General features: G+C 41.2%; 1 protein-coding gene across 1 annotated transcript in view; it reads left to right on the forward strand.

Moving 5' to 3' along the window:
- Positions 1 to 26,490, forward strand: part of Cspp1 (centrosome and spindle pole associated protein 1) — a 114,063-nt gene that overhangs the window by 66,548 nt on the left and 21,025 nt on the right. The window contains exons 16-17 of the mRNA XM_032906662.1: positions 1,142 to 1,271; positions 15,159 to 15,306. Coding sequence (XP_032762553.1) covers positions 1,142 to 1,271; positions 15,159 to 15,306 — 278 coding nt within the window. The remainder of the gene's footprint in view (positions 1 to 1,141; positions 1,272 to 15,158; positions 15,307 to 26,490) is intronic.

The following is a 26,490-nucleotide window of genomic DNA, read 5'->3' on the forward strand; positions in this document are numbered from 1 at the left end:
CTGTGATATTACATAACCATCTCCAGAGTGCTTTCTGTGAGTTCAGTAATGGGGCAGCTCTGCTTTCTGTTGTGACACGCACGGGCAGCCCCTGTTCTGTTGTCCGTCTGTGCTTCTGACTTTTGTGTTACCTCCCAAGGCTCCGACAGTATTTTCCATGACTGCTGCACTTAGCACGGGGTCCTTACTGCTTATGGTCCTTGTAACTCGTGTTAGGATTTTTTTCAAGGCTGAATAATGGTGCATTGTGTGCCTGCACTGTCAGTTTGACTTTTTATTAGCCACGGGCAGACATTGGAGTTCTGCTGTCATTTTAGCTGTGAAGATGTTGCTAGAATCACTGTACCTTTCCAATGTCATGCTTTAGTGTAAGGTGATATTTCATTGTACATTCATGCATGCATGGAGGGCAGTGGTCAACCTCAGGGATGGCTCCTCGGGATCTGCCTGCCTTGTTTTTGAGACAAGATTTCTCACTGGGACCTGGCACTCACCTGTTTGACTAAGCTGGCTGGTCAGTGAGCCCCAGGAGTCTTTGGTCTCTGCCCCCCCTGCTGGTACCACAGTATTTCTTCAACCCTGATGGTCTTGTGTGTGCTGACTCATCCCTCATACTTATGTGGTGTCTTAGCGTCTTTTCTTACTGCTGAGATACCATGGCAAAAGCATCTTAAGCTATGGGTGGTCTGAGTGCTGGCAGTCACACTTTATGTAACTCCCACTTAGTTAAAGATACAAATTGGGTAAATTTAAATTTCCGTGGATTTTTAAAGTACAGTGTGAGGATGAGTCATCTGATTAAGGATTTCATCCTCTTTGCAGAAAACACGTTTTAAACCTTCTGTTTACTTTCTTTGTGCATGTGTGTGTGCATGTGCTCAAACGTGCCACAGCATGCAGACCACAGTGTGCATGTGAGGACAGATTGCCCCTTGCAGGAGCTGCTGCTCAGTTGTTCCAAGTGGTCCTGGGCACGGCACAGCATTTGCTATATCTGTTAGCCCATCTTGCTGGATTTGTTTTTTAAAGATTTATCTTTTAAAGATGGTTTTATATGCCAGGCAAAGAATTGTTTTGTTTTTTTTTCTAGAACTTTCTTGTTCTTATAATAAATTGATTCATATTGTCTATTTGCTATTAGGAGTACTATTGGACAGAACGAGCAGACAGTTCTTAGTGATCGACTCAGGAATTCAGGACTGGTCTTTGAGGATAAGCCAAAACCTTCCACACAGTCACTTAAGTCTTACCAAGAAGCTTTGCAGGAGCAGGTATTGATTCATTCGTTTATTTGTTTATTTGATATTGACTTCAGGGGCACACAGTAGCAGGCGATATGGTAAGCTTTGAAGTGGGTATCCTGGAATTGCTGCAGGCAACAGTGGGCTTGCCTGGGACAGTTAGGCTGAGTATGTAGTCATTCATATGTGAGCTGCACGTTAGGCATTCCTGGTAATTATTTAGGGAGCTTTATTTTATTTTTGTATTTCCCTGTGTCTTCTAAGAACTTGCTTATTTATTTGGTGTGTGTCTGTGTGTATGCATGTGTGTTTCCTTCTACCATATCTTTTGGGGGATAAAGTTCAGGTATTCAGGATTGGTAGCAGGTTCTTTGACCTTCTGATCCATCTTGCTGGCCCTTAGAGAACTCTTTTTTTTTTTTTTTTTTTTTTTTTTTTTTTTTTTTTTGGTTTTTTTTTTTTGAGCTGGGGGACCGTAACCCAGGGCCTTTGCGCTCAAGGTAAGTGCTGTACCACTAAGCTAAATCCCCAGCCCCCCTAGAGAACTCTTTAGTGAGCTGTTGATCAGTTCAGTTCAGGTAGGAGGTGTTGAGGCTCTGAACCATATGAGGAGAAAGGGAGGCTGCTGGCAGACAGTTTTGATCTTTGATGCCCAGGGTACGAGTGAGAGGGTGAGAAGGAGCAGAGTTTAAACATGATCTGTAGTGCCCAAATGTAAGGAGATCGGTGAGGCCACAATCTAGTAGGCCACAACTCTACCTTAGTAGAGTGCTTACAAGAAGCATATTGGCATCGCCTATGTTGGTTAAGGAAAACTTACTTCAGAGTTTGTAATACCATTTTGGGGAGAGATTCAAGGTATGGGTCTATATCTAAATTGAGGACTTTCCTGGGGGATTCTATTTAGATTTCTTTGTGCACTATGGGTTTTGTTGTTTTGTTTTCTTGAGGTAGGGTTCCATCTGGATCAGGCTACTGTTGAACTCATTATGTGGTGAAGAAAGGATTACCTTTAAATTCTAGTCATCCTGCCTGCTTCTCCCTCCTGAGGGCTGGACGGGTGCACACCAGAGTGCTCTGTTTCATGTGGTGCAGAGGGTTATTCTGAGACTTTCTAGCTCCACATTCCTAGCCCCTTAGAAATTTTGTATGACTGTGTTTATTTTTAATTGTGTGTGTGTTTGTCTTTGCACACGAGTGCTGTGGCCGTGAGGAGTTAGACCCCCTTGGAGCTGGACTTGTAGGCAGTTGTGAGCTGCTCACCTTAGAAAATACCTTTCTTCAGCTTTTACATGGGAAACATCCAGAAAGAATTACTACCATTTTTTATGAATGTGAAGGTTATACAGTAGAAAGATTGGATTTTGAAAATCAAAACTTGGTTTTTAGTAAGAATGTTTAAATGTCTCCAATAAATTTCCCAACTCAAGAACTCATTTTTTCCCTGTAGTGCTGACCCAGCACTCTCCTGCTGAGTCATATATTTGGTCGTACAATTCTTACTTTATATACATAATGGGTGAACAACATTGCTGTGGATGGGCTGGAGAGGTGGCTCATGGGTATTTGTTACTTTTGCAGAGGACCCAAAATAATCTTTTGGGTGTGTTCTTGAATTTGATGTTTAAGTATTTTATTAAGGTTTTTTCCTTTCTTTCTTTCTCTCTTTCTTTCTTTCTTTTTCTTTCTTTTTTTTTTGCATCTATCTTAGTCACTGTTTTATTGCAATAAAGAGACACCATAACCAATGCAACTCTCATCATATTAATTGGGGGATTGCTTACAGTTTCAGAGAGTTAGTCTGTGATCATCCATAGAAAGGGCTTGGGAGCGTAGCAGCCTCATGGTGCTGGAGCAGTAGCTGAGAGCTATGCCCTGATCTGCAGGTTTGGGGGAGGGAGAAAAGAGAGAGAGAGAGAGAGAGAGAGAGAGAGAGAGAGAAGAGAGAGAGAGAGAGAGAGAGAGAGAGAACACGAACACACACTGGGCCTGGGCCTGGCATGGGCATTGGAAACCTCAAAGCCAGTGACACACTTTCTGTAACAAGGCCACACCGCCTAGTCCTCAAATAGTTCTTCTCTCTGGTGACTGAGAATTCAAATATATGAACCTAGGGGAGCCAGTCTTCAAATCACACAGAAGCCATGTTCATCAGAGATGTTGGTGTGTGTGTGTGTGTGTGAGTGGCCTGGGACTCACTTCGTAGACCAGGCTGGCCAACTGACCATGCTCACCAGAGGTCCATCTGCCTTCTGAGTGATCTGGGATGCAGATTTTACATTGTGTCCTTAAGAGTCTCTGAATTTCCTCAGCAACTTTTGTAATGTTTCCTCTGATTTTGAAAATTCAGACCTCCCTTCCTCCTTTCTTCTCAACCTTCTCCCTCCCTCCCCATCTCTTTCCTCTTTCAGTGTAGCCTAAAGGTTTGCTGGTCTTGTCAATCTTGTTGAAACACCAACTTTTCATTCCATTCATTCTTTTGTTTGTTTGTTTTTTCTCTGATAATTTTACCCCTGACTTAGATTCTCTTTTTTTGTCTATTCGTTTGGGTGTTATTTGTTCTTGTTTTTCAAGGTCTCCAAGTGTATCTCTAAGTTATTGATGAGCTCTTTGCAGTCATCTGATGTAGGCACTTCATGCCATACACTTCCCTTGTAGCACTGCCTTCATTATGTCCATAGATTTTGATATGTTGTGCTTTTACTTTCATTAATTCTAGAAAATTAAAAATTTTCCTTCTTAATTCTGTCTTTGTTCCTGTCTTCACTCAGTAGGATGTTATTTAACTTACACAAGAGTGTAATTTTCCATTCCGATTGTAGGCGTTCAGTTTTATTCTTTCATGCTTGATAAAACGCAGCACGTTACATCTGTGTCTCTAAATTTGGTGAGACAGACTTTGTGTTGTAATATGTGGTCAATTTGGGGAGAGTTCCATGGCTACAGGAATGCATCTTCAGTGTCTGGGTGGAGTGTTCTGCTAGAAGCGCCTGTTAGAACTGTGAATGTACAGCGTCTGGGCTCCAGAGCTTCTGTCTGTGCTCTAGATGACTTTATTTTTTATTGAAAGTAGAATATTGAAGTTACCCACTGTCAGGATGTTGTGTTCAGTCTGTGATTTTTAGATCTAGCAATGTTTCTTTTATGAACTTAGATGCCCTTGATCTTAGTGTTTAGAATTGTAATATCCTCTTCGTGAGTTTTTCCTTACTAAATGTGAAATGTCCTTCTCTCGCTTCTTCTAAGTTTGGTTTGGAACTTATTATTTTGTTAGATATTAGACTAACTAAACCTGCTTGTTTCTTTGTCCATATATTTGAAAGAATACATTTTTCTATACTTTGATCAGAAATGGTGTCTATGGTTGATGGTGAGGTATATTCTTATAATAAGCAAAATGATCAATCCAGTTTTCTAATCTCGTCTGTTGTCTGTGTCTTTTTGTTGGGGGATTGAGACATTTATTGTTGGGAGCTTTCGAGGGGTTATTTTTGATGACTGTTAAGACTGTTTTGTTGTGTTGTTTTCTTAGACTTCTTATGGTCAGCTGTACTGGGATTATTTAGTCTCTCTACTCTCTCGGGTGTGTTTAATTATCTCTCCAGACTGAACTATTCCTTCTAGTATCCTCTGTAGAGCTGATGTTGTGGGCATAGATTCTTTAAATCCTGAAATGTTTTTTCCTTCAATTATGAGTGACAGTATTGCTGCATATAGTAGTCTGGGTTGGCACCCGTAGTCTTTCACTACTTTCTATCCAGGGCCTTCTTGATTTCAAACTTTTCATTGAAATTTCAGATGTTATTCTGATAGGCCTGCCACTATATACAACTTGGACTTTTGCAATTTCCAATATCTTTTCTTTGTTCCTGAGGAATCTTTATGACTCTCATGCCTTGATTTGTAAAATTTTCTTCTATGATTTTGTGGAATAGGTTTATTCTCTATACCTATAGTTTGTATGCTTGTTCTTTTTAAAGCATTCAGTATGCTCTGTTTTGCGGTAAATCTCCAACCTAAATAAGCCCATGCAAGGAAAATACAACTCAATTAATATGAATACAAGCTGCTTCTGATTGGTCAGATCTAACACTACACTTCTCTATTCCCAACTAAGAGATTCCTTATAACTTGTGGTTTCTCCAGGCCACGTGTTTCTGCTTCATTTTTCTTCCACCTCCTCCTCTTCACTCTTCCTTTCTCTCCTTCATCTCCTCATTCCTCTTCTCCTTTCCCCAAAACTTTTTTGCTCCACTTCTCTTCCACTGCCCAATCACCAGCTCTAGCCTTTATTTTACAAGTTAAAATGGAGAAGGTTCACATGATCTGAGTACACGATTTATTCCTCATCCCAGGCAGTCCCTCTTGGGAAAGTGGAATTAGCATCAAAATACAAACAGCACAAGGGTAATCTACAACATTTCCCTCCTTTTGTTCAATTAAAATGCTCTTCCTCTGTAATATAAATTAAGTATAACTTTACCATTCTAAAATTTATAAAATATAAGATACGCTTAACACCCAGTCCATCAATTTTGTTGATTAAATAAATCACCCTGCTATCTATCATAACTTAAAAGACTCAATAATTCTACACCTGACTTACGTCCTGGTTTTAGATTGTATGCCATCTGAAAACCATTCTGTCAAATCCTCTTTCTCAGTGCTAAACAGCTTGGGTTGGGTATGATACTACAACCAGTCTTCAACTCTGTCAGAAATCCAAGAATGACTAATATTACCTGAAAACATGAGAAGCACAAAACATAGATTTCAAAACTTAGCAAATTTGTAGAGACTGCTGATCACTTGATGGTCCTTCATTCTTCAAAACCTTGGCACATCAGCCTTCTGGCCAACGATCATCTGACAGACCTTTGTAATGTAGAATTTAGAAGGACTAATTACCCTGTCGTGGCACAGATTATTAGTAGTCTATTCTGCATGTGTCTTTTTTTCTGGACAGTATTTTGTCTGCAATTCTTGCCTAAGTGGCTGTCTCACCACAACTGGAACAGCTATTGATACTCAATTTCCTCTTTGAATTCAAGAAAGGGGAGCTGTCTGGAGCAGACTTGTCTCTAGTCAAATGATCTTTAATAAAGAAATGGCCATAAATATCCTATTCTGTGGACCTCGGATGCTGTGAAGAGGCAGAAGTTCTAAACTGTTAAGCATTGACTACTTTTGGCCATTTTTAATTGAAGTATCTCAAAAACACCCTTTTAATAACTCAGAACCATGAGTTTGCTATCTGGCCCTTAACTCTTATTGCTTAATCATCTAAAATCAGTTTATAATAGTTATAGAAGGACTGGGTCTAAGCCTTGTATTCTTTTTTTTTTTTTAAATTTCTTATTAGAAATATGTCTTTACTTACATTTCAAACGTTATTCCCCTTCCCAGTTTCCTGTCCACAAGCCCCTATTCCCTCCCCTCCCCCTCCCCCATACGGGTATTCCCCACATCCATCTCCCTTACTGCCCTCCCCCATATTCCTCTGCACTGGGGGTCCAACCTTGGCAGGACCAAGGGCTTCCCCTTCCACTGGTGCCCCAAAAGGGCTATTCTCTGCTACATATGCAGTTGGAGCCCTGGGTCAGTCCATGTATAGTCTTTCGGTAGTGGTTTAGTCCCTGGAAGCTCTGGTTGGTTGGAATTGTTGTTCTTATCGGGTTGCAAGCTCCTTCAACTCTTTCAATACTTCCTCTAATTCCCCCCAATAGGATCCTATTCTCAGTTCAGTGGTTTGCTGCTAGCATTGACCTCTATATTGGACATGCTCTGGATGTGTCTCTCAGGAGAGATCTATATCCAGTCCCTTTCAGCATGCATTTTCTAGCTTCATCAATCTTATCTAGTTTTGGTGGCTGTGTGTGTGTGTGTGTGTGTGTGTGTGTGTGTGTGTGTGTGTGTGTGTGTATGGGCCACATGTGTGTCAGGCTCTGAATGGCCATTCCTTGAGTTGCTGCTCTAAACTTTGCTTCCATATCCCTCCTATGGATATTTTCCCCTTTTAAGAAGGAGTGGAGCATCCACATTTTGGTCATCCTCCTTCTTGAGCTTCCTATGGTCTGTGGATTGCATCTTGGGTAATTTGAGCTTTTTGGCTAATATCCATTAATCAATGAGTACATACCAAGTGTGTTTTTCTGTGATTGAGTAACCTCACTCGGGATGATATTTCCTAGTTTATTCCATTTGCCTCTAAATTTCATGAAGTCATTGTTTTTGATAGCTGAGTAGTATTCCATTGTGTAGATGTACCACATTTTTTGAATCCATTCCTCTGTTGAAGGGCATCTGGGTTCTTTCCAGCTTCTGGATATTATAAATAAGGCTGCTATGAACATAGTGGAGCATGTGTCTTTGTTGGATGTTGGAGCATCTTTTGGGTATATGCCCAGGAGAGTTATAGCTGGGGACTATAGAGGTAGTGGAATGTCCAATTTTCTGAGGAACCTCCAGACTGATTTCCAGAATGGTTGTACTAGTCTGCAATCCCACCAACAATGGAGGAGTGTTCCTCTTTCTCCACATCCTTGCCAGCATCTGCTGTCATCTGAGGTTTTTATCTTAGCCATTCTGACTGGTGTGAGGTGGATTCTCAGGGTTGTTTTGATTTGCATTTCCCTGATGACTGAGGATGTTGGACATTTCTTTAGGTACTTCTCAGCCATTCAATATTCCTCAGTTGAGAACGTTTTGTTTAGCTCTGTACCCCATTTTTTAATAGGGTTATTTGTCTCCCTGCGGTCTAACTTCTTGAGTTCTTTGTATATTTTGGATATAAAGCCTCTATCTGTTGTAGGATTGGTAAAGATCTTTTCCCAATCTGTTGGTTGCTGTTTTGTCCTAACCACAGTGTCCTTTGCCTTACAGAAGCTTTGCAGTTTTATGAGATCCCATTTGTCGAATCTTGATCTTAGAGCATAAGCCATTGGTGTTTTGTTCAGGAAAATTTCCCCAGTGTCCATGTGTTCGAGACTCTTCCCCACTTTTTCTTCTATTAGTTTGAGTGTATCTGGTTTTATGTGGAGGTCCTTGATCCACTTGGACTAAGCTTTGCACAGGGTGATAAGAATGGATCGATGTGCATTCTTCTACATGCTGACCTCCCGTTGAACCAGCACTATTTGCTGAAAATGCTATCTTTTTTCCATTGGATGGTTTTAGCTCCTTTGTCAAAGGTGTGGGGGTTCATTTCTGGGTCTTCAATTCTATTCCACTGATCTATCTGTCTGTCTCTGTACCAATACTATACAGTTTTTTTGTTTTTTTGTTTTTTTTGTTTTTTTTAATCACTATTGCTCTGTAATACTGCTTGAAGTCAGGGATGGTGATTCCCCCAGAAGTTCTTTTATTGTTGAGTATAGTTTTCGCTATTCTGGGTTTTTTGTTATTCCAAATGAATTTGCAAATTGCTCTTTCTATCTCTATAAAGAATTGAGTAGGAATTTTGAAGGGGATTGCATTGAATCTGTAGATTGCTTTTGGCAAAATGGCCATTTTTACTATATTAATCCTGCCAATCCATGAGCATGGAAGATCTTTCCACCTTCTGAGGTCTTTCTCAGTTTCTTTCTTCAGAGACTTGAAGTTCTTGTCATACAGATCTTTCACTTGGTTGGTTAAAGTCACACCAAGATATTTTTTTATATTATTTGGGACTATTGTGAAGGGTGTCATTTCCTTCTTCTCCTGTTTATCCTTTGAGTAGAGGAATGCTACTGATTTGTTTGAGTTAATTTTATACCCTGACACTTTGCTGAAGTTGTTTATCAGGTTAAGTAGTTCTCTGGTGGAACTTTTGGGGTCACTTAAGTATACTATCATATCATCCGCAAATAGTGATAATTTGATTTCTTCCCTTCCAATTTGTATCCCTTTGACCTCCTTTCCCTGTCTGATTGCTCTGGCTAGGACTTCGAGTACTGTTGTGGTTTGCCCAGAAGTTATCTGTATTTTGATGCTAATTCCACTGCCCCAAGGACAGCTTCCTAGTCAGGTACTCAGAACTCAGGTGACTTCACCAGAACGACCTCCCCATTGAATTTGTAAAGTACAGGTGAGGGGCAGGCATAGGCTAGAAGGAGGAGAAGGAAGGATGGGTGGGAGAGAAGTTTGAAGGAAGAGGAGGAGACTAGAGGATAAAGGAGGACAGGAAGAGGAGAGGGTGAGAAGCCATAGCAGGTGATGTTAAGATTCTGCTCTGTGTATTTACAGGTTATTATTAATGTTCCTAAGGGCTGGATTGTACCGGGCTTTGTATGTTTAAGTGGGCAATTATATCTTATCAATTGGGTCAAAGATTATCGTGTTGTCTGTTCTTTTATGTGAGGGTTTGAGTGTAGGAAAGTGTGTGGTGGCAGGAGACACTTGGCCTGTGATGAGTTGGGATGTGTTTCCACCAAGATACCTAGCAGATATCTTGGGGCACCGAGATGCCAGAACTAGCCGGGGAAAAGACAACCTTACTTTTTTATTTTTATATTTTTACAACAGAGTACTATATAGAATAAGTAGGAAGAGAGTGGGCAGCCTTGTCTAGTTCTTGATTTTAGTGGGATTGCTTCTAGTTTCTCTCCATTTAGTTTGATGTTAGCTACTGGTTTGCTGTATATTGCTTTTACTATGTTTAGGTATGGGCCTTGAATTCTTGATCTTTCCAGGACTTTTATCATGAAGGGGTGTTGAATTGTGTCAAATGCTTTCTCAGCATCTAATGAAATGATCATGTTGTTCTTATCTTTGAGTTTGTTTATATAATGGATTACATTGATGGATTTTTGTATATCAAACCATCCCTGTATCCCTGGGATGAAGCCTACTTGATCATGATGGATAATCATTTTGATGTGTTCTCGGATTCGGTTTGCCAGAATTTTATTGAGTATTTTTGCGTCAATATTCATAAGGGAAATTGGTCTGAAGTTCTCTTTCTTTGTTGGGTCTTTGTGTGGTTTCGGTATAAGAGTAATTGTGGCTTCATAGAAGGATTTCAGTAGTGCTCCATCTGTTTCAATTTTGTGGAATAATTTGGACAGTATTAGTATGAGGTCTTCTATGAAGGTCTGATAGAATTCTCCACTGAACCCATTTGGACCTGGGCTCTTTTTGGTTGGGAGACTTTTAATGACTGCTTCTATTTCTTTAGGAGTAATGGGGTTGTGTAGATGGTTTATTTGTTCCTGGTTTAACTTTGGTACCTGGCATCTCTCTAGAAAATTGTCCATTTCCTCCAGAACTTTTCAGATTTGTTGAATATAGGCTTTTGTAGTAGGATCCGATGATTTTTTAAATTTCTTCAGATTCTGTTGTTATGTCTCCCTTTTCATTTCTGATTTTCTTAATTTGGATACCCTCTCTGTGACCTCTCGTTACTATGGGTAAGGGCTTAATCAATCTATCTTGTTGATTTTCTCAAAGAACCATCTCCTGGTTTTGTTGATTCTTTGTATAGTCCTTTTCGTTTCTACTTGGTTGATTTCAGCTCTGAGTTTGCTTATTTCCTGCCTTCTACTCCTCCTGGGTGTATTTGTTTCTTTTTGTTCTAGAGCTTTTAGGTGTGCTGTCAAGCTGCTGACATATGCTCTCTCCTGTTTCTTTCTGCAGGCACTTAGAGCTATGAGTTTTCCTCTTAGTACCGCTTTCATTGTGTCCCATAAGTTTGGGAATGTTGGATCTTCTTTTTCATTAAATTCTAAGAAGTCTTTAATTTCTTTCTTTCGTTGTTCCTTGACCGAGTTGTCATTGAATAGAGCATTGTTCAAGTTCCATGTTTATGTGGGCTTTCTGTCCTTATTGTTGTTATTAAAGACCAGCCTTAGTGCGTGGTTATCTGATAGGATGCATGGGATTATTTTTATCTTCCTGTATCTGTTGAGACTTGTTTTGTGACCGATTATATGGTCAATTTTGGAGAAGGTACCATGAGGTGCTGAGAAGAAGGTGTATCCTTTGGAATGTTCTATAAATGTCTGGTAAATCCATTTGGTTCATAACTTCTGTTAGTTTCTCTCCATCTTTGTTTAATTTCTGTTTCCATGATCTGTCCAGTGATGAGAGTAGGGTGTTGAAATCTCCTATTATTATCGTGTGAGGTGCAATACGTGCTTTGATCTTTATTAAGGTTTCTTTTATGAATGTAAGTGCTGTTGTATTTGGAGCATAGATATTTAGGATTGAGAGTTCATTTTGGTTGATTTTTCCTTTGATGAGTATGAAGAGTCCTTCCTTATCTTTTTTAATGACTTTTGGTTGAAAGTCTATTTCATTTGATATTAGAACGGCAAATCCAGCTTGTTTCTTTGGGCCCTTTGCTTGGAAAGTTGTTTTCCAGCCATTTACTCTGAGGTAGTGTCTGTCATTGTCTCTGAGGTGTGTTTCCTGCATGCAGCAAAATACTCGGTCCTCTTTACGTATCTAGTCTGTTAGTCTATGTCTTTTTATTGGGGAATTGAGTCCGTTGATGTTGAGAGATATTAAGGAATAATGATTGTTCCTGTTATTTTTGTTGTTAGAGGTGGAATTATGTTTGTCTCTCTTTTGCTTTCATTGCAAGGAAATTATATTCTTGCTTTCTGTATGGTGTATTTTCTCTCCTTGTGTTGGAGTTTTCCATCTATTGTCCTTTGTAGGCCTGGATTTGTAGAAAGACATTTTGTAAATTTGGTTTTGTCATGGAATATCTTGATTTCTTCATCTATGTTAATTGAAAGTTTTACTGTATACAGTAACTTGGGCTGGCATTTGTGTTCTCTTAGAGTCTGTATGACATTTGTTCAAGATCTTCTGGCTTTCACAGTCTCTGGTGAGAAGTCTGGTGTAATTCTTATAGGTCTGCCTTTATATGTTACTTGACCTTTTTCCCTTACTGCTTTTAATATTCTTTCTTTGTTTTGTGCATTTGCTGGTTTAACTATTATGTGACTTGAGGAATTTCTCTTCTGGCCAATCTTCTTGGAGTTCTATAGGCTTCTTGTATGTTTATGGGCATCTTTCTTTAGGTTGGGGAAATTTTGTTCTATAATTTTGTTGAATATATTTCCTGGCCCTTTAAGTTGGAAGTCTTCACTTTCTTTTATATCTATTATCCTTAGGTTTGATCTTTTCATTGTGTCCTGGATTTCCTGTGTGTTTTGAACTAGGAGCTTTTTGCGTTTTACATTATCTTTGACAGTTGTGTCATTGTTTTCTATGGTATCTTTTGTCCCTGAGATTCTCTCTTCTATCTCTTGTGTTTTGTTGATGATGCTTGTATCTATAGCTCCTTGTCTCTTCCTTTGGTTTCCTATATCCAGGGTTGTCTCCCTTTGTGCTTTCTTTATTGTTTCTATTTCCATTTTCAATTCCTTCACCTGTTTGGTTGTATTTTTTTGTAATTCTTTCAGGGATTTTTGTGTTTCCTCTCTAAGGGCTTCTACTTGTTTACTTGTGTTTTCCTGCATTTCTCTAAGGGAATTCTTTATGTCTTTTTAAAGTCCTCCATCATTATCCAAAAATGTGATTTTTAAATCTAAATCTTGCTTTTCTGGTGTGTTTGGATATCCAGTATTTTCTTTGGTGGGAGAACTGGGCTCTGATGATGCCAAGTCGTCTTGGTTTCTGTTGCTTAGGTTCCTATGCTTGCCTCTAGCCATTGGGTTGTCTCTGGTGTTTGCTTGTCTTGCTGTTTCTGAGAGTGACTTGACCCTGCTTTAGGCCTCTGTGTCAGCTCCTGTAGAGCTGTTTTCCTGTTTTCTTTCAGCCTTTCCTGAGAACAAGTTCTCTGATTTCAGGTGTGTTGGTGCTCCTGGAGACACTGTTCCAGCTCTAGCCCACACAGGAATCAACGGTTCCTGGCTCTCATTGCTCGTGCAGGTCCTTGCACAGTTGGCACTATGCGATTCTCTCTTGGGTCTGGACTGTGGGCAGAGGGTAGTCTCCTCTGACATCTCCGGAGTATCCACACTTTTGCCGGTCCAGCTCTCTCTCCCTTGGCATTTGGGTGCAGGGAGCTGTTTGGCCAGTTCAGTTTGGTCCTGCATGCAGACCAGAACTGTGGGTACCAGCGGCTGTCTTTTCCTATATCTCTCTATCCAGAGGCACTGTGCAGTTTCCCTTGGACCAGGGATGTGGGCCGAGGTGTGCAGAGGTGGCAGGCTCTCCTACAGCCTCAGGATGTCTGGCCTTGTATTCTTAAATGTGTTGTATAGGCACAGTGCCTATATGAGAGTAAGAATATTAATTTCAATTTTATATCAATAAGAAATTCATACCCAAAACAACCTTAAATTTTTATCAGATAGTTTCTGTACCAATGTAAGAGATTATAATTTTAACTTTGTATCAAGTATAAGAATTTCTACCAATGTAAGAGATAGCTATATAATATTTTAAGAGTTAATTTGCTAACCTATCCTATTTGTCTATTTCTGTAACTTCTATGATATTACTATATCTTTCTCTTCCACTCCCTTTCCCTTTACCTAAGAAGGAAGAGTAGAAAAGAGGAAAGGAAAGGTAGAAATCCCTGAGTTCAAGCTCTAGTTTCCTTTTGTACAAGGCTACATTTGTATGTATGCCTTAGGCGACAACACATTTGTGATTCTTAAAATAACCAGAACCTTCTACTGTAACATATGGAAGTGGGAGGACAATCTTTTTTTGACTGCTCCCAGCTGAGTTGGGGCAAAGAATTCCCTTCTGGGGGCCCACAGGGAAGTAAGAAGCTTGTCTTGGTCAAAGGGAATCAGAGAAGTCATTTGCCTTCCAGTCATTCTGTGCTTCACTCCTAGTCCCAGGCAGCCTGTTTTGGGGAAGCAGAATTATCATCAAAATAAAACAGTCCCAGGGCTATCTATAGAGAATAGTTGTGTTTCTATTTGTTTGTTTTTATTGTTTCGTTTTCTTTGTTTTTTAGAGGAAGCATTTATTTACCCTGTGTTTGTGTTCTGATAGTCTTCCCCTTGATCCGGTCTGTAGGTGACGTTTGCTCTGGCTCTCTGTTGGACATGATGGGTTTTTCTTTTCCTCAGATTCTATCTCTATAGTAAGTTGTATATTCACATTATTTCCCTGTTTTATGCAGAGCTCACTTGTGCTCTGCAGTCCTCATCGTGGTGTTTGCTCAGTAGCCCAGAGCCCCTCAAACACACTTAGAGCTGCTATCTTGAAATCACATCCTGTTTATCAGCCATGTTGCTTCTGTAGAGGACTACAGTGGAGGGCTAGTTATGGGCGGAGCCTGCTGTCTATGTTGTACACTTTGGCAAGACGAATGGTGCTTTATTTGCAGTCTGGGGGCCACCCTATTGATTGACAAATGTAGGTTTCAGAAGTATTCTTGCCCTAGGGAAGGATAGGTGCAACTCATCAGCTTTGGAATACACTTCTGTAGGCTTAGGAGATCCTTGCTAGGTGTGGAGGCAGAGCTCTCTGGATTCTACCGTTTGCTCTTAGGTGGCAGGGCTTCAGTCACAGTGGGTGTGAGCAGTGCTCTGTGGGGTCTCCAGGCTGGGTTGTCTTTTGGGCTTGGGAACTTGGCCCAGGCTGGCCCGAGCACTTGGATACAGTGGAGTGTCTGACTGATAGAAGGGATGGCTGACAGGCAGGCTGGTCTTCAGACTAGGTCTGGGAGTGTTCTCTGCTTGGGGTTCTGGGACTGGGTGGGGATTTCTGGGGCTGGGTGGGGGATTTCTGGGGCTGGGTGGGGGATTTCTAGGGTTGGGTGAGGGGTTCTCTTTGAATTACAGGTCAGGCTCTTGCATTCACAGATCAACATCCTAATTTGTGACTCTTAACTTTATAGTGAAGAAGTATACTTAAAAGATATATGTCTATTCTGACTAGAAAAACTAAGTGGTAGTATTGCTAGTGTCTTGTCTCACCTCCTATAAGTCAATATTTACTTTAAGCATATCTTATGTTGTTAAGATTCGGGAAAGAGAAGCAAGAAGGAAGAAAGAACGTTTAGAAAAAGAAGAATATGAAGCTAAACTAGAAGCTGAAATGAGGATTTACAACCCCTGGGGGAAGGGCGGAGGAGGTGCCCCTCTCCGAGACGCCAAAGGAAATCTGATAAGTATGATGTCCCTGAGCTTGCTCTTAAGTGTGTTATTTCCAACATTTTAACAGTGCGAGTGGGAATGAGACTGTATGAGAAGGGTTTGTTTTCTGACTTAATGAAAAGATGCTGCTCTGATTATGAATATAATTCTTGTTAGAAAGCCTTTCTTCTGCAAAGTAGTACACTTCCCATCCCTCTGATGACAGTCCCCAGGCTGCAGGGAACAATTCATGTTAGTGGGTGTTCATCCAGGCTAGGACTTTGTGTATAGTCTTACTTGTTTTTAACTGAAACATGTATTAGAAGTTTATTTTAGACTAATAAAATTTTCAAATGAAATGTGGAATAATTGTGGAAGGGGTCAGCTTTTAATTCATATGCAGAGTGTCCTTGTTCAGTACATGGCTTCTTTTGTGCTGGGGTTGTGGTGGGAGCTGTCTTCATTTCAGAAACTCTGGCAGGTAGTGGAGTTATAATCCTTCAGTTACGTGCTTTTCTTTATCCTGCTATTTGCTTGGTGTGGTGGCACAGTCCTTTAGTCTAGGAGGCAGAGATAGGCGCATTGCTATGCACCAGAGATAGCCTGGTCTACATAGTACGTTCCAAGGCAGCCAGAGTTAAACCCACAGAACCATTTTTTTTTTTTAAATTCCTGATGTAGCAATCATACAAAAACTACTTCATACCCTTTGTTACCTGCATTAGAGTAGTTGTGGCTAGCTGTAGCCGACCTGAGTGAGAAGTGGAGTAAGGGCAGTGCGGGACTTAGCTATGAGCGCCGTGAGAGTAAAGAGAGAACATTAAATGCCATTGGTGTCAGATGGTGGGGGTGGAGGACACAGAGTCCTTACTTTTGTCCTTTGTCATGTGTATTTCAAGATGAATGTGAGTCACTTAGTAAAGCAAGTCTTCTTCCCTTCAAGTCTTTGTCCCTTCTTGGATCTGCGAGCTCTCCTAGGTTTAGAAGGCAAGATTCTGGTTGCTGTTCCCTAATAGATGTGATTACTCAGAAGCTGCAGAGGTGGGCATTTGTGAAAATAGCTTCATTTACTTATCTGTGATGCTGTAGTCATCAGCTAATAGAAAGTCCGTGTCAGCCCATCTCAGAGGCCTGTGGCAGTGAGTTTCCTGCCCATGTCTGTTACATTCTGATTTTGGTCATTTCTTCTCCGAGAGGAGATGTCTTCCCTGGTGCCTCTGCTCCATTTCCGTACCCTTCCTCCTTGGCTTATCAACATGGTCCAGGTACAGTGAGGATTCTGTGGTGTGCCTAGAACATCTCTGCCTTCCTTCATTCTGCAGTTCCAGCTGCTCCTAAGAGCTCATAGCATAATTGCTCAGGGCTAATGAAGTTTGGGTTTCCTCTTCGTGCCTGGGAGGAGGCCTGGGACTGATGAGTGTACAGCTCTTTGCAGCTTAAGGAAATAAGAGTTGAGTTGTCAGAAATATTCTAATTCCCTACACGAGGCCCTGAGTGGCCAAGACTTTGATAGAACCTTTTAAAAAGGCCTTAAGCATATCCTTCTGGGATACATCTGTAGTGAAGTGTGGATTTCTGAATTGTAAGATACCGATTTGGAATCGTGTATCTGGGGGGAAATGAAGAGACATTGCCTCTGAGGTTTCCATTCTTTAGTATAATGTTCAGTTTGATTACCTCATGTCCTGGTGAGACGGAGAAAGTGTATCAAGGACAGTGGAACACCTTTTAAATACCATCTTCAAAGTAACCCGTCAGTGCTTAAAGAGTATGAGGTTTTGTATGTGTGCATTATGTCCTAGAGATGGGGAAACATGACTGCTTAAACTGCACTGAGATGTTTAGGGAAGTGCACGGAGATGACGGTGGCCCACCATGTGTGCTTATAGCTAATTATAATCCTGTGTTTGCTCATGGGCTCCGGCTTCACTCCCTTTACTTTTAGCCTCCTGATGGAGAACAACTACTGAACGAGAGATGAGTCTTCACCTCTCACTTTCTTACATCTTTTTAAGGGAGAATAACTTAATGAATTAAGGCAAAACAAAATGTTTTAAAGTAAACAACTGTCTTAATTGTACCATAAAAAATTCAGTTCTTTATTCATTATTAGGACTTTGTATTTAAAGTTAGAAAATGCTGTAAAATGTTTGCGTAGGTGATGGATAAACTACTTTATCCAGTGTATGTGTGGGGGTGGGGGTGGGGGTGGGGGACTACTTAGCAGTACAAAGGAATGAATTGTTGATGCTCATAATTTGGAAGAGTCAGAAGTTCTGGTAGGTAAAAGGTCCATTCTGACAGTTACTTTTGTATATTTCCATTATATCACATTTAAAATAACAAAGAATTAAGAACCTTTCGGAGGTTGTAGGCTGAGATAGAGACGGATCTGTTTTGGTGGTGGAGCGTTGCAGAATTTAAGTGATTATGGTGGTGTTACTGGAGACTCTATGTATTAAAATTTTAACAACTGTACAGCAGTGGTCCTCAACCTTCATAACACTGTGACCCTTTCATACAGGGCTTCATGGTGTAGTGACCCCTCATGGTCACCTCATGGTGTAATGCTACTTCATAATTATAATTTTGCTACTGTTACAAATCGTAATGTAAATATCCGGGAGGCAGGACATCTGATATGACTCCCAAAGTGGTCAAGACCCACAGGTTGAGAACTGCTGCTATACACCAGAAGAAATATGTGGGTAGAAGGAAAGTTAAACCCATAAAATTAAAGTTTGACCACTTAAAAATGACTGGCAACCTCTCATAGGCCTGGTGAGAAGTCTGGCTAAACAGTCTTTCATATACATTTGAGCAAGTGTCATAGTTAATGCACCAGCTTTACCCTAGATTTTTATTTGTTTTTATATATGTCTATTGAGGAAAACTTACATTTAATAAAGTTACTTTTTAAAAATTAGCCATTGCTAAGATCATTTCTAGCACACCCAATTTGTAGCTCTTACTCCAAAAGGACAGTCCCCTCTGTCCCCTTACGGACAGCCCTCTTACAGCCCTCACCCCCTGTGAGCTTGTGATCTGCCTCCTGGGTGCCAGTGTTGCCCTTTAATTTGTAATGTGCCTTCAGCATAATAGTTGTGAGGTTCTTTTTTTTCCTGCTGCTGAATGGCATTGCGTTGTTTGAGGTACCACCATTGTGAATCTGTTTACAGTTGATAGACACTTGAATTATTTCCAGTTTAATGTCATTAAGAGTAGAATCGCTGTTAACCTATGGTTTTCAACCTATGTGTCATGAACCCTTTGGAGAGTTCTAAGACCATCAGAAAACACAGATATTTACATTACAACTCACAACAGTAGCAAAATTACTGTTATGAAGCAGCAATGAAAATAATTTCATGGTCAGGATCATCACAAGATGAGGAACTGTATAAGAGTTGCAGCATTAGAAAGAGAACCACTGGGTTGGGGGTTTAGCTCAGTGGTAGAGCGCTTGCCTAGGAAGCGCAAGGCCCTGGGTTCGGTCCCCAGCTCCAAAAAAAAGAACCAAAAAAAAGAAAAAAAAAAAAAAGAGAACCACTGATCAGAGCATCCATGTATGGGCCTCTTTATGAATGTGTGCTTTTCTTTCTCTTGGGTAAAGGCGTGAGAGTAGGGTCAGTTGGCTCCATAGTGTTTGTTGGCTTGTTTGTTGGTGGTTTTAACTTGGTTAGTTAGTTTCATTCTCCCCAGAAAAGCATGTTTCTCGTTGCTCTGAATGCTCATTGGCACTCGACTGTATAGGTGAAGCTTTAGCGGCAATTGGAATATGGAATATGCAGCTATTTCAGTTTTATAAGACCTTTATTGCGCAGTAACTAACACACAGAAGCGTTAGAGATACAGCAGTGTTCCCTTCACCACTGACCTTTATTTAGCATGGCACGGGCTTAACAGTGAGAAAGAAGGTCAGTATTATACGGTTGATGGAATTGGATAGTGTCTGGGTCTTGACATTTCTCCCCACTGTCTGTCTTCTTCCTATTTCAGACACTGTAATGCTTTCAGTTGCCTCTCTTGTCCATTGGATTTTATTTATTATTGTTGTACCTTTGTGCTTGATGTGTAAGTGTGTCATCCAGACGTCAGACATCTTTGGGAGGTCAGCCCTGTCCTGCTGTCGTGGTATCTGATAGGGAATCCAGTTACGGTGGAAGGCTTGTGTAGCACTTGCTTTCACCTGCTGACCCTCTTATAGGCCTGCTGTGTGTTTAACCTGAAGTCCTTGTAGTTGCCTATGTAAGTCTATGTGCACAAGCCTTTATGCATGTTCTGTTCCACTCAGGACAGCCGTCCAAAATGCACGACTTAATGGATTTTATTATTCAGAGTTTTACCAAACCGCAGTCTGTTTTAGAACACACTGAACTAGCTTGGTACGACAATGAAATACCAGTTAGCACTACATGTCTGACTTCATTGTTATATCATACATTTTACTAATTCTGTAGGAAGTGTTAAAATTTAGATGCTGGAGTCTTTTTTTTTCTTCTTTTTTCTTTTTTCTTTTGTTTTTTGAGATATGGCTTCCCTGTGTAGTTCTGGATGATCTTGAATTATAGTCCACTGTGCCAGCCTCTCCAGTGCTGGAATTATGGGTGTATGTCATGACCCCTCCTTGGCCTTCCAACTTTGTGTTTTGTTTTCTATTTTCAAAATTGCTTTGGCAGTCCAGCTTCTTACTTTACTATTAGTCAGTTTTACTCCCCAAAATGGTGTAATTCTCTTTAGAATTGTACTGGCCTCACAGGTAACTTTGGTATGGGCAACATCTTAGCATTACTGAACCTTCTGATGCACTCGTGTATACTTTCTATCCACTAGTGCTTTTGGTTAAGTATTTTATACTTTTGTAAATCATGTTCTGTACATATTTTGCCAATTGTATAACTAAATTTTTCATGTTCTGATGCTATTACGATGATACTTTGACAGTTGTCTTTTTCCTGGGTATAGTGTGTGTGTGTGTTCAGCATGCTCCCGTGTGTCGATGAGCAGTTGTTATTGGGAGTTTTCCATATTTACTCCACATTGTCACTGAGGCAGGGTCTCCCAGTGTGGCTAGTAGAGGTAGCCAGCTCTCTCCAGAGCCTTTTGTTTCTACAACTTGTGAGTGCTAAAACTGCAGCCAGGTCCCACTGCCTACCCAGCATTTTCCTGTGTTCCAAGGTCTGAGCTCAAGGCCCCCCAGCTGCTGCCTGCTTGGCAAGTGCCATAGTCCCTGAGCCACCTGCCCAGCCCTTTTCCTTTTCATTGGCATGTTTGTGTGAAGAGTGAGTGTGGGTGTGACATTTACAAACGTGTACATTGTGTGCCTGGATTCTATGGAACTCCCTCCTCCTCAGCCTCCTTGCCTGCCTGAGGTAGGCCGTGCGTGCGTGCGTGCGTGCGTGCGTGCGTGCGTGCGTGCGTGCGTGCGTGCGTGCTTACAGACATGGGTCAGAGGACAGTTGTGGGAGTTGATTTCTTGTTACAGTGTAGGTCCTGGGTATTGAACTGATGCTTTACTTGCTTCCCCCATTTCTATTGTTTACTTTTTAAAAAAGATGTGTGTGTGAGTGAGTGACTGTGTGTGTGTGTGTGTGTGAGTGTGTGTGTTAGTATGTGAGTGTGTGTGTGTGAGTGTGTGTGTGTGTGAGTGTGTGTGAGTGTGGGAGTGTGTGTGTGTGTGTGTGTGTGTGAGTGTGTGTGTGTGTGGTGTGTGTGTGTGTGTGTGAGTGTGTGTGTGTGTGTGTGTGTGTGTGTGTGTGTGTGTGTGTGTGTGTGTGTGTGTGTGTGTGTGTGTGGGGGTGTGTGGGTGTGTGTGTGTGTGTGTGTGTGTGTGTGTGTGTGTGTGTGTGTGTGTGTGTGTGTGGGTGTGTGTGTGAGTGTGTGTGTGTGTGAGTGTGTGAGTGTGTGTGCGAGTGTGTGCATGTGTGTGTGTGAGTGTGTGTGAGTGTGTGTGAGTGTGTGTGAGTGTGTGTGTGTGTGTGTGTGTGTGTGTATCTCATCCATGCCCATGGGGGTTAGAAGGGGGCTTGAAACTGAAGGTACAGGTGCTTGTGAGCTGCCACTTTGGGTACTAGGATCCAAACTAGATCGGATGTTCTGATAGAGTGGTCCAAGTTTTTAGCTTCTCAGTCATCTCCCCATCTCCTCCCTTTCTCTCTTTCTCTTCTCTCTCCCTCCCTCCTTCCCCCTGCCCTCCTCTCTCTCTTCCCCCTTCCTTGTCTGTCTTGTCTTGTCTTGTCTTTCTTGTCTTTCAGTCAGCCAACAATCTGGCTGTCTGAACTCACTAATGTAGACCAGGCTGGCCTCAAATTCACAGAGATCCACCTGCCTCTGCCTCCCAAGTACTGGGTTAAAAGGAATGCACCACCACATCTGGCCTTCCTCTCTTCTTCTTTAGATGTGTGTATGTAAGAGAGTATGTGGGCATGCACATGTCATGGTGCACATGCAGAGGTCAGAGAATAACTCTTGTCTACCTTTCTGAGGGGGATTTACTGTGTAGCTAGCTATGCAAATACCAGGATAGCTGGCTTCCACAGGCTTCTGAACTTCCTGGCAATTTTCCTGTATTTTGCTGTAGGAGAGCTAGGATGACAGATAGGAGCCACCACCGCAGCCACATCTGTTTCTTTATGGGTGTGTTCTAGCAATTAGACTCAGGTTGTCAGGCCTGCGTGACAGTCACCTTTTTAACCAATAGACACATCTTGTTGGCCCCCTTTTCTAATTACTATTCTTTCGTACTGATGTTTATCTTTGGAGCTCATCCATTTTCTAAGCTCAGGAAGTCCTAAGAATAAGATGCTGTAAACTGTCATAAACGGAGCTTTGTTTTCCTTTGTGTGCTCACATGTCGTTTGTACTATTCTGCATGGTGTCTTAAACTTGCCACACATTCAAACTACATCCTTTAGTGTAATGACTTCCTGATGAGGAGGAGTCAGATCTGTTTTTCTGTGCACTGATGTTTGCCTGCGTGAATGTGCAGTGGTGCCAGATGCTTTGGAATTGGCGTTACTGACAGTTGTGAGTTGCCATGTGGGTGCTGGGAATTGAACTTAGCTCTTCTGACAGAGCAGCCGGTGGTCTTAACCTCTGAGCCGTCTCTCCAGCCACTGTTTATGCACTTTTAAGATTTGAATTCTTTATAGGCGTGTCTCTGAGACTAGTGTTCGACCCAGTTTCCACATGCTGGACAAATACTCTACCAGCCGAGCCAGGTACTGGATATTGAATAGACACAGCAAGTCTATTGCTAGGTAATACACTCTTCCAATGTAGTGTTTTAAAATAAGAACTGCACACTGCCTACCGGCTCGTTAGTGAGTTTTGAGTGGTTTTCCTGGTCGTTTGTGTCTGATGCTTTAGTTCCCCATGGCTTCCATAAACAGCTCAGGCGGCTTCAGTCTTATCTTCAGATCTCTCCATAGCATCCCCTTCAGTGACATTGTGATAGGCTTTCCCCTTAGTGAGTCCAGGGACCAGAGAAAATGTAGCTCACATCCTCTGTGAATCAGCCCCAGAAGTCTTGGATCAGCCCCTGTAGTGTCCCACGTTGACATGAGTTGACAAGGAGACTATAGTAAGGAAGAGACTTGAGTTCCACATTTTGAGGAAGACTTGCTAAAGACTTTCTGGATCATTTTAACACTTCATATAAAACATGCTTTTTTGTTAGTTATTTTTAGGAGAGCTGATGGCTTGGGATTAATTTTACTCTGACTTGAGTTTCACTGTTTTATACGATTCTGATTTCTGAATTGACAGGGGTTATTTATGTCAATATGGCCTTGATTGAATGTCAGCGATTTCTGTGTCCTTAATGTCTGTCCTAGTTTTGGGTTGATCTTGCAGTCTCTCTGTAGTTCTTAGTGATGGCTTCAGAGTTGCAGCCACCATCCAGCCGTCGCAGACCTTGTCTTGTTTTTCCTGCTGATTTAAAAATGTATTGTTTAAGAGTAATTATGGAAATGTGTTTATTGAAATAAATGGATTATTTTTTCCTCTCAGCTGATTTGAATAGGATGCACAGACAGAATATAGATGCCTACCATAACCCAGATGCAAGAACATATGAAGATAAAAGGGCTGTTGTATCTATAGACCAAAATTTAGCCACTTCAAATGATGAGAACCTAGAAGATTCTGCAAATAAAAACTCAGGTTTTTAATCACATTCTATATTTAAAAAAACTAATTTCTAATGCTGTTCAGTAACGTTTTATTTCTGTTCCTTGATAACATTCTTACTGAGACTTTGGTTACATTAGGAAGTGTACTGTATTTTCTTGAGAGGCTGCTTCCAACATGGCGGGTTTCCTCCCACTCTTTAGGTTCTAACATGGCGGGTTTCCTACCACTCTAGTTTGCTCTGCACGTGTAGCTGCTGTCAGCACTTTTCTTTTGATTCTTGAGAGGCTTTTCTTTGCACATATACACAGCACTGACTGCATCAGCAAGAAAGTATTTGGTCTGGTATCATAAATTATACAAGAAATCAATTTTTGTTTAAGTGATCACTTGCCCTCCACATTGTACAGAAAAAGAATACCTAGACATTTCGTGTCAGGTCACATCTGTATGGGGGAGTGAAGCTGACGTCCATTAGCAGGTCCTTAAAGTTGCTGTGAGCTGATGTTACTCAGTATCTTACCACATGTGTGAGTGTATTCTATACATTTAAAGTCAAAGCAAAGCAGAGAGAATGTACATCTTGCACTCTGTATTGGCGCTGATCAAAGACTTTACCATATAATTCTGCTTTTGCTCATTTGCAGTTTTATTATTGTTTTCAGTCTGCTTTTACATTTTCCTAGAAGTTCTGATTATAGAAAAAAAATTTGATTATAGGAAAGCTCTTTTGAAACATTCCTGACTAATCATGCAGTCTAGTTTTATAGCTCACATGACTTACTGGTAACCCTTGTGGGGGCTGCAGCGGTGACCTACTGGTCCCTTCAGACTAGCACTTTGGAGACAGTGGTCTGCCATTTGTGTAGGCAGCCCTGCCCACTGCTCTCACTGTGCTGGAAGGACGGTTCCACTGGGGGTCCACAGCAGACTTTTACTGTTTGCTTCTAGCTTCAATTTTTGGAACTCTAAAATTGGAACCTTTGATTTTGATACAATTATGAATTTCTTCATCTGACATAGTCTAGTGCACAGTAGGAAGAACAAATACTTTTTCGTGTGAATTGCACTGTTTATCACTGCTTTTCTTGTTTGCCGCTCTGGGATCTCCGGGCTGTGACTCTGTTTCTGCACACAGTAATGTTGGCTGTTCTAAGGAGGATCAGCATGTCCTCTTTCGTGGGCATTTGCTTACGGCACAGACTCTGGGAAATAAACAATTACCGTGACCCCCTTCCTAAGAGAGTAAGCCTGACTGAGCGTGCCTGCAAATTTGACCTGTGTAGTTTCCCTGTAGCAGGCCAGGTTTTTCTCTGGTGGGTGCTAATGATAACTTTAAAAATATCATGAAATGTCAGTATCCTCATTTTATATGAATGGAAATTTTCTAGACTTTCTCTAACCATTAACAAATATTAGCAAACTAAATTTTGTCAATATAAGAAACTATCCAAAGCCACCTAGTTTGTGCTATGTCATATATATGTGTATGAGTACTGAGAGGCCAAACCTACTCCATCTTGGGACTGGACTCCATCTTAAAAGAAGCTTGGGAACTTGACCTGCAGCAGAACCCAAGCTGCACCCACGTACTAGGAAGGACCCCACGGCTTGTCTTTGGCCAGAGTCACTCCCTAGGTTCCTGCTAGCAACAGTCAATCAAAGATTGTCTCAGATGTACTCCAGACCGATTGTGATTGTTCATGGCCTTGCTTCAGAGCACCTACCTGTGGGCTAACAGTAGTCGCACAACTAGATGCTTGCCAGGCTGCACCTTCCTCACGTGCTCGCCATTTTCTATAAAGCCTTGTCCCGCCAAGACCACGAAGCTGTACCCTCCCAGATGGTGGTGTGGCCCAAACTTGAGCGTAAATAAAGAGACCCTCCTACAAGCACATTGGAATCGGCTCCTTGGTGGGCTTTTGGTGTTAACAAACACTTCCTCCCACAACATGTATGTGTATGAATGTGTACACATATGTGTGCATGTGTACATGGGCTGCTGAATATTTTTAAAAGACTTTGGGAAATTTGAATATATTTCAAGGTTTTCCTAATTTATGTTTTTAAGCTTCCTTGTCATTTGATGCTTTGTCTTAATTTGGCTTTCTTTTTTCTTTTGTTATTTTTAGACACAGTGTTTTGCACTATGTAGTCCTCGTTGGTCGGGACTCACTATGTCACCTGGCTAGTCTTAAACTCATAGAGCCTACCAGCTTCTGCCTCCCCAGTGCTAGGAGTGAAGGTGAAAGCTGAGACAGGGTCTTTCTCTGAGCCTGGGACGCAGGTGTCTGCTGCCCTCCCTGACTCATGCTGGTAGGGATTTTTCTTTTACTTTATGGCTCCTGTGTGAACTGCTGTGAAATCCAGTACTAGTTTGCCTTCAGTTATTTTTTGTGGTTACTATGGTATCTAGTTACATCTCTATTTTCTAATAGTATTAGTTCCCTATAATGGTTTAGTTGTCACAAAAATTCAAAATTTGAGGGAAATGAAGGTAAAAGACAGCACTGAGCACTGTACTCTGAGCTTCTCAGTGCCCGATTAAGAGAGCATTCCTGGGCTCAGTTTACACTCCGTAGAACAGCTTTCTAGGGGAGAAAGTTCTCAAGATTTTCAAGTCTTGATGCGACTCAGTCAACTAAACATTAGTGAATTTAAATATAGAGGCAGTGCAGAGATGGCCTGCTAAATACTGTCCTACATGGGGTGACAAGCCGAGGATAGATATGTTAAGTTGATAGGAGTGAATCAGCAGCTGGACGCGCTAAAACATGTAAGTCCAGCCCTTAGGAGGTTGAGGCAGGAGGATTGCTGCAGACTTAAGGCTAGCCTAGTCTACATAGTGATTTCACACCAGCCATGGATACATTTCATAGCAAAACCCTGTTTCAACAAACTAAACCAACCAACCAACCAATCAGACAACAAAAGCAGTAAATCAATAATTTAAGGATCATATAAACATTTATGTGAGATCGAAATTGTCATCAGTTTTTTCTTTTTGCATTCAAAGAGATTTCTAGGGAATGATGGTTTTTCAGATAACTTCTGAAACAATGTCTTCCCTTTGAGACTATATCGTGCTA

Source organism: Rattus rattus, chromosome 1 (genome assembly GCF_011064425.1).
Source record: "Rattus rattus isolate New Zealand chromosome 1, Rrattus_CSIRO_v1, whole genome shotgun sequence".
Classification (NCBI taxonomy): domain Eukaryota; kingdom Metazoa; phylum Chordata; class Mammalia; order Rodentia; family Muridae; genus Rattus; species Rattus rattus.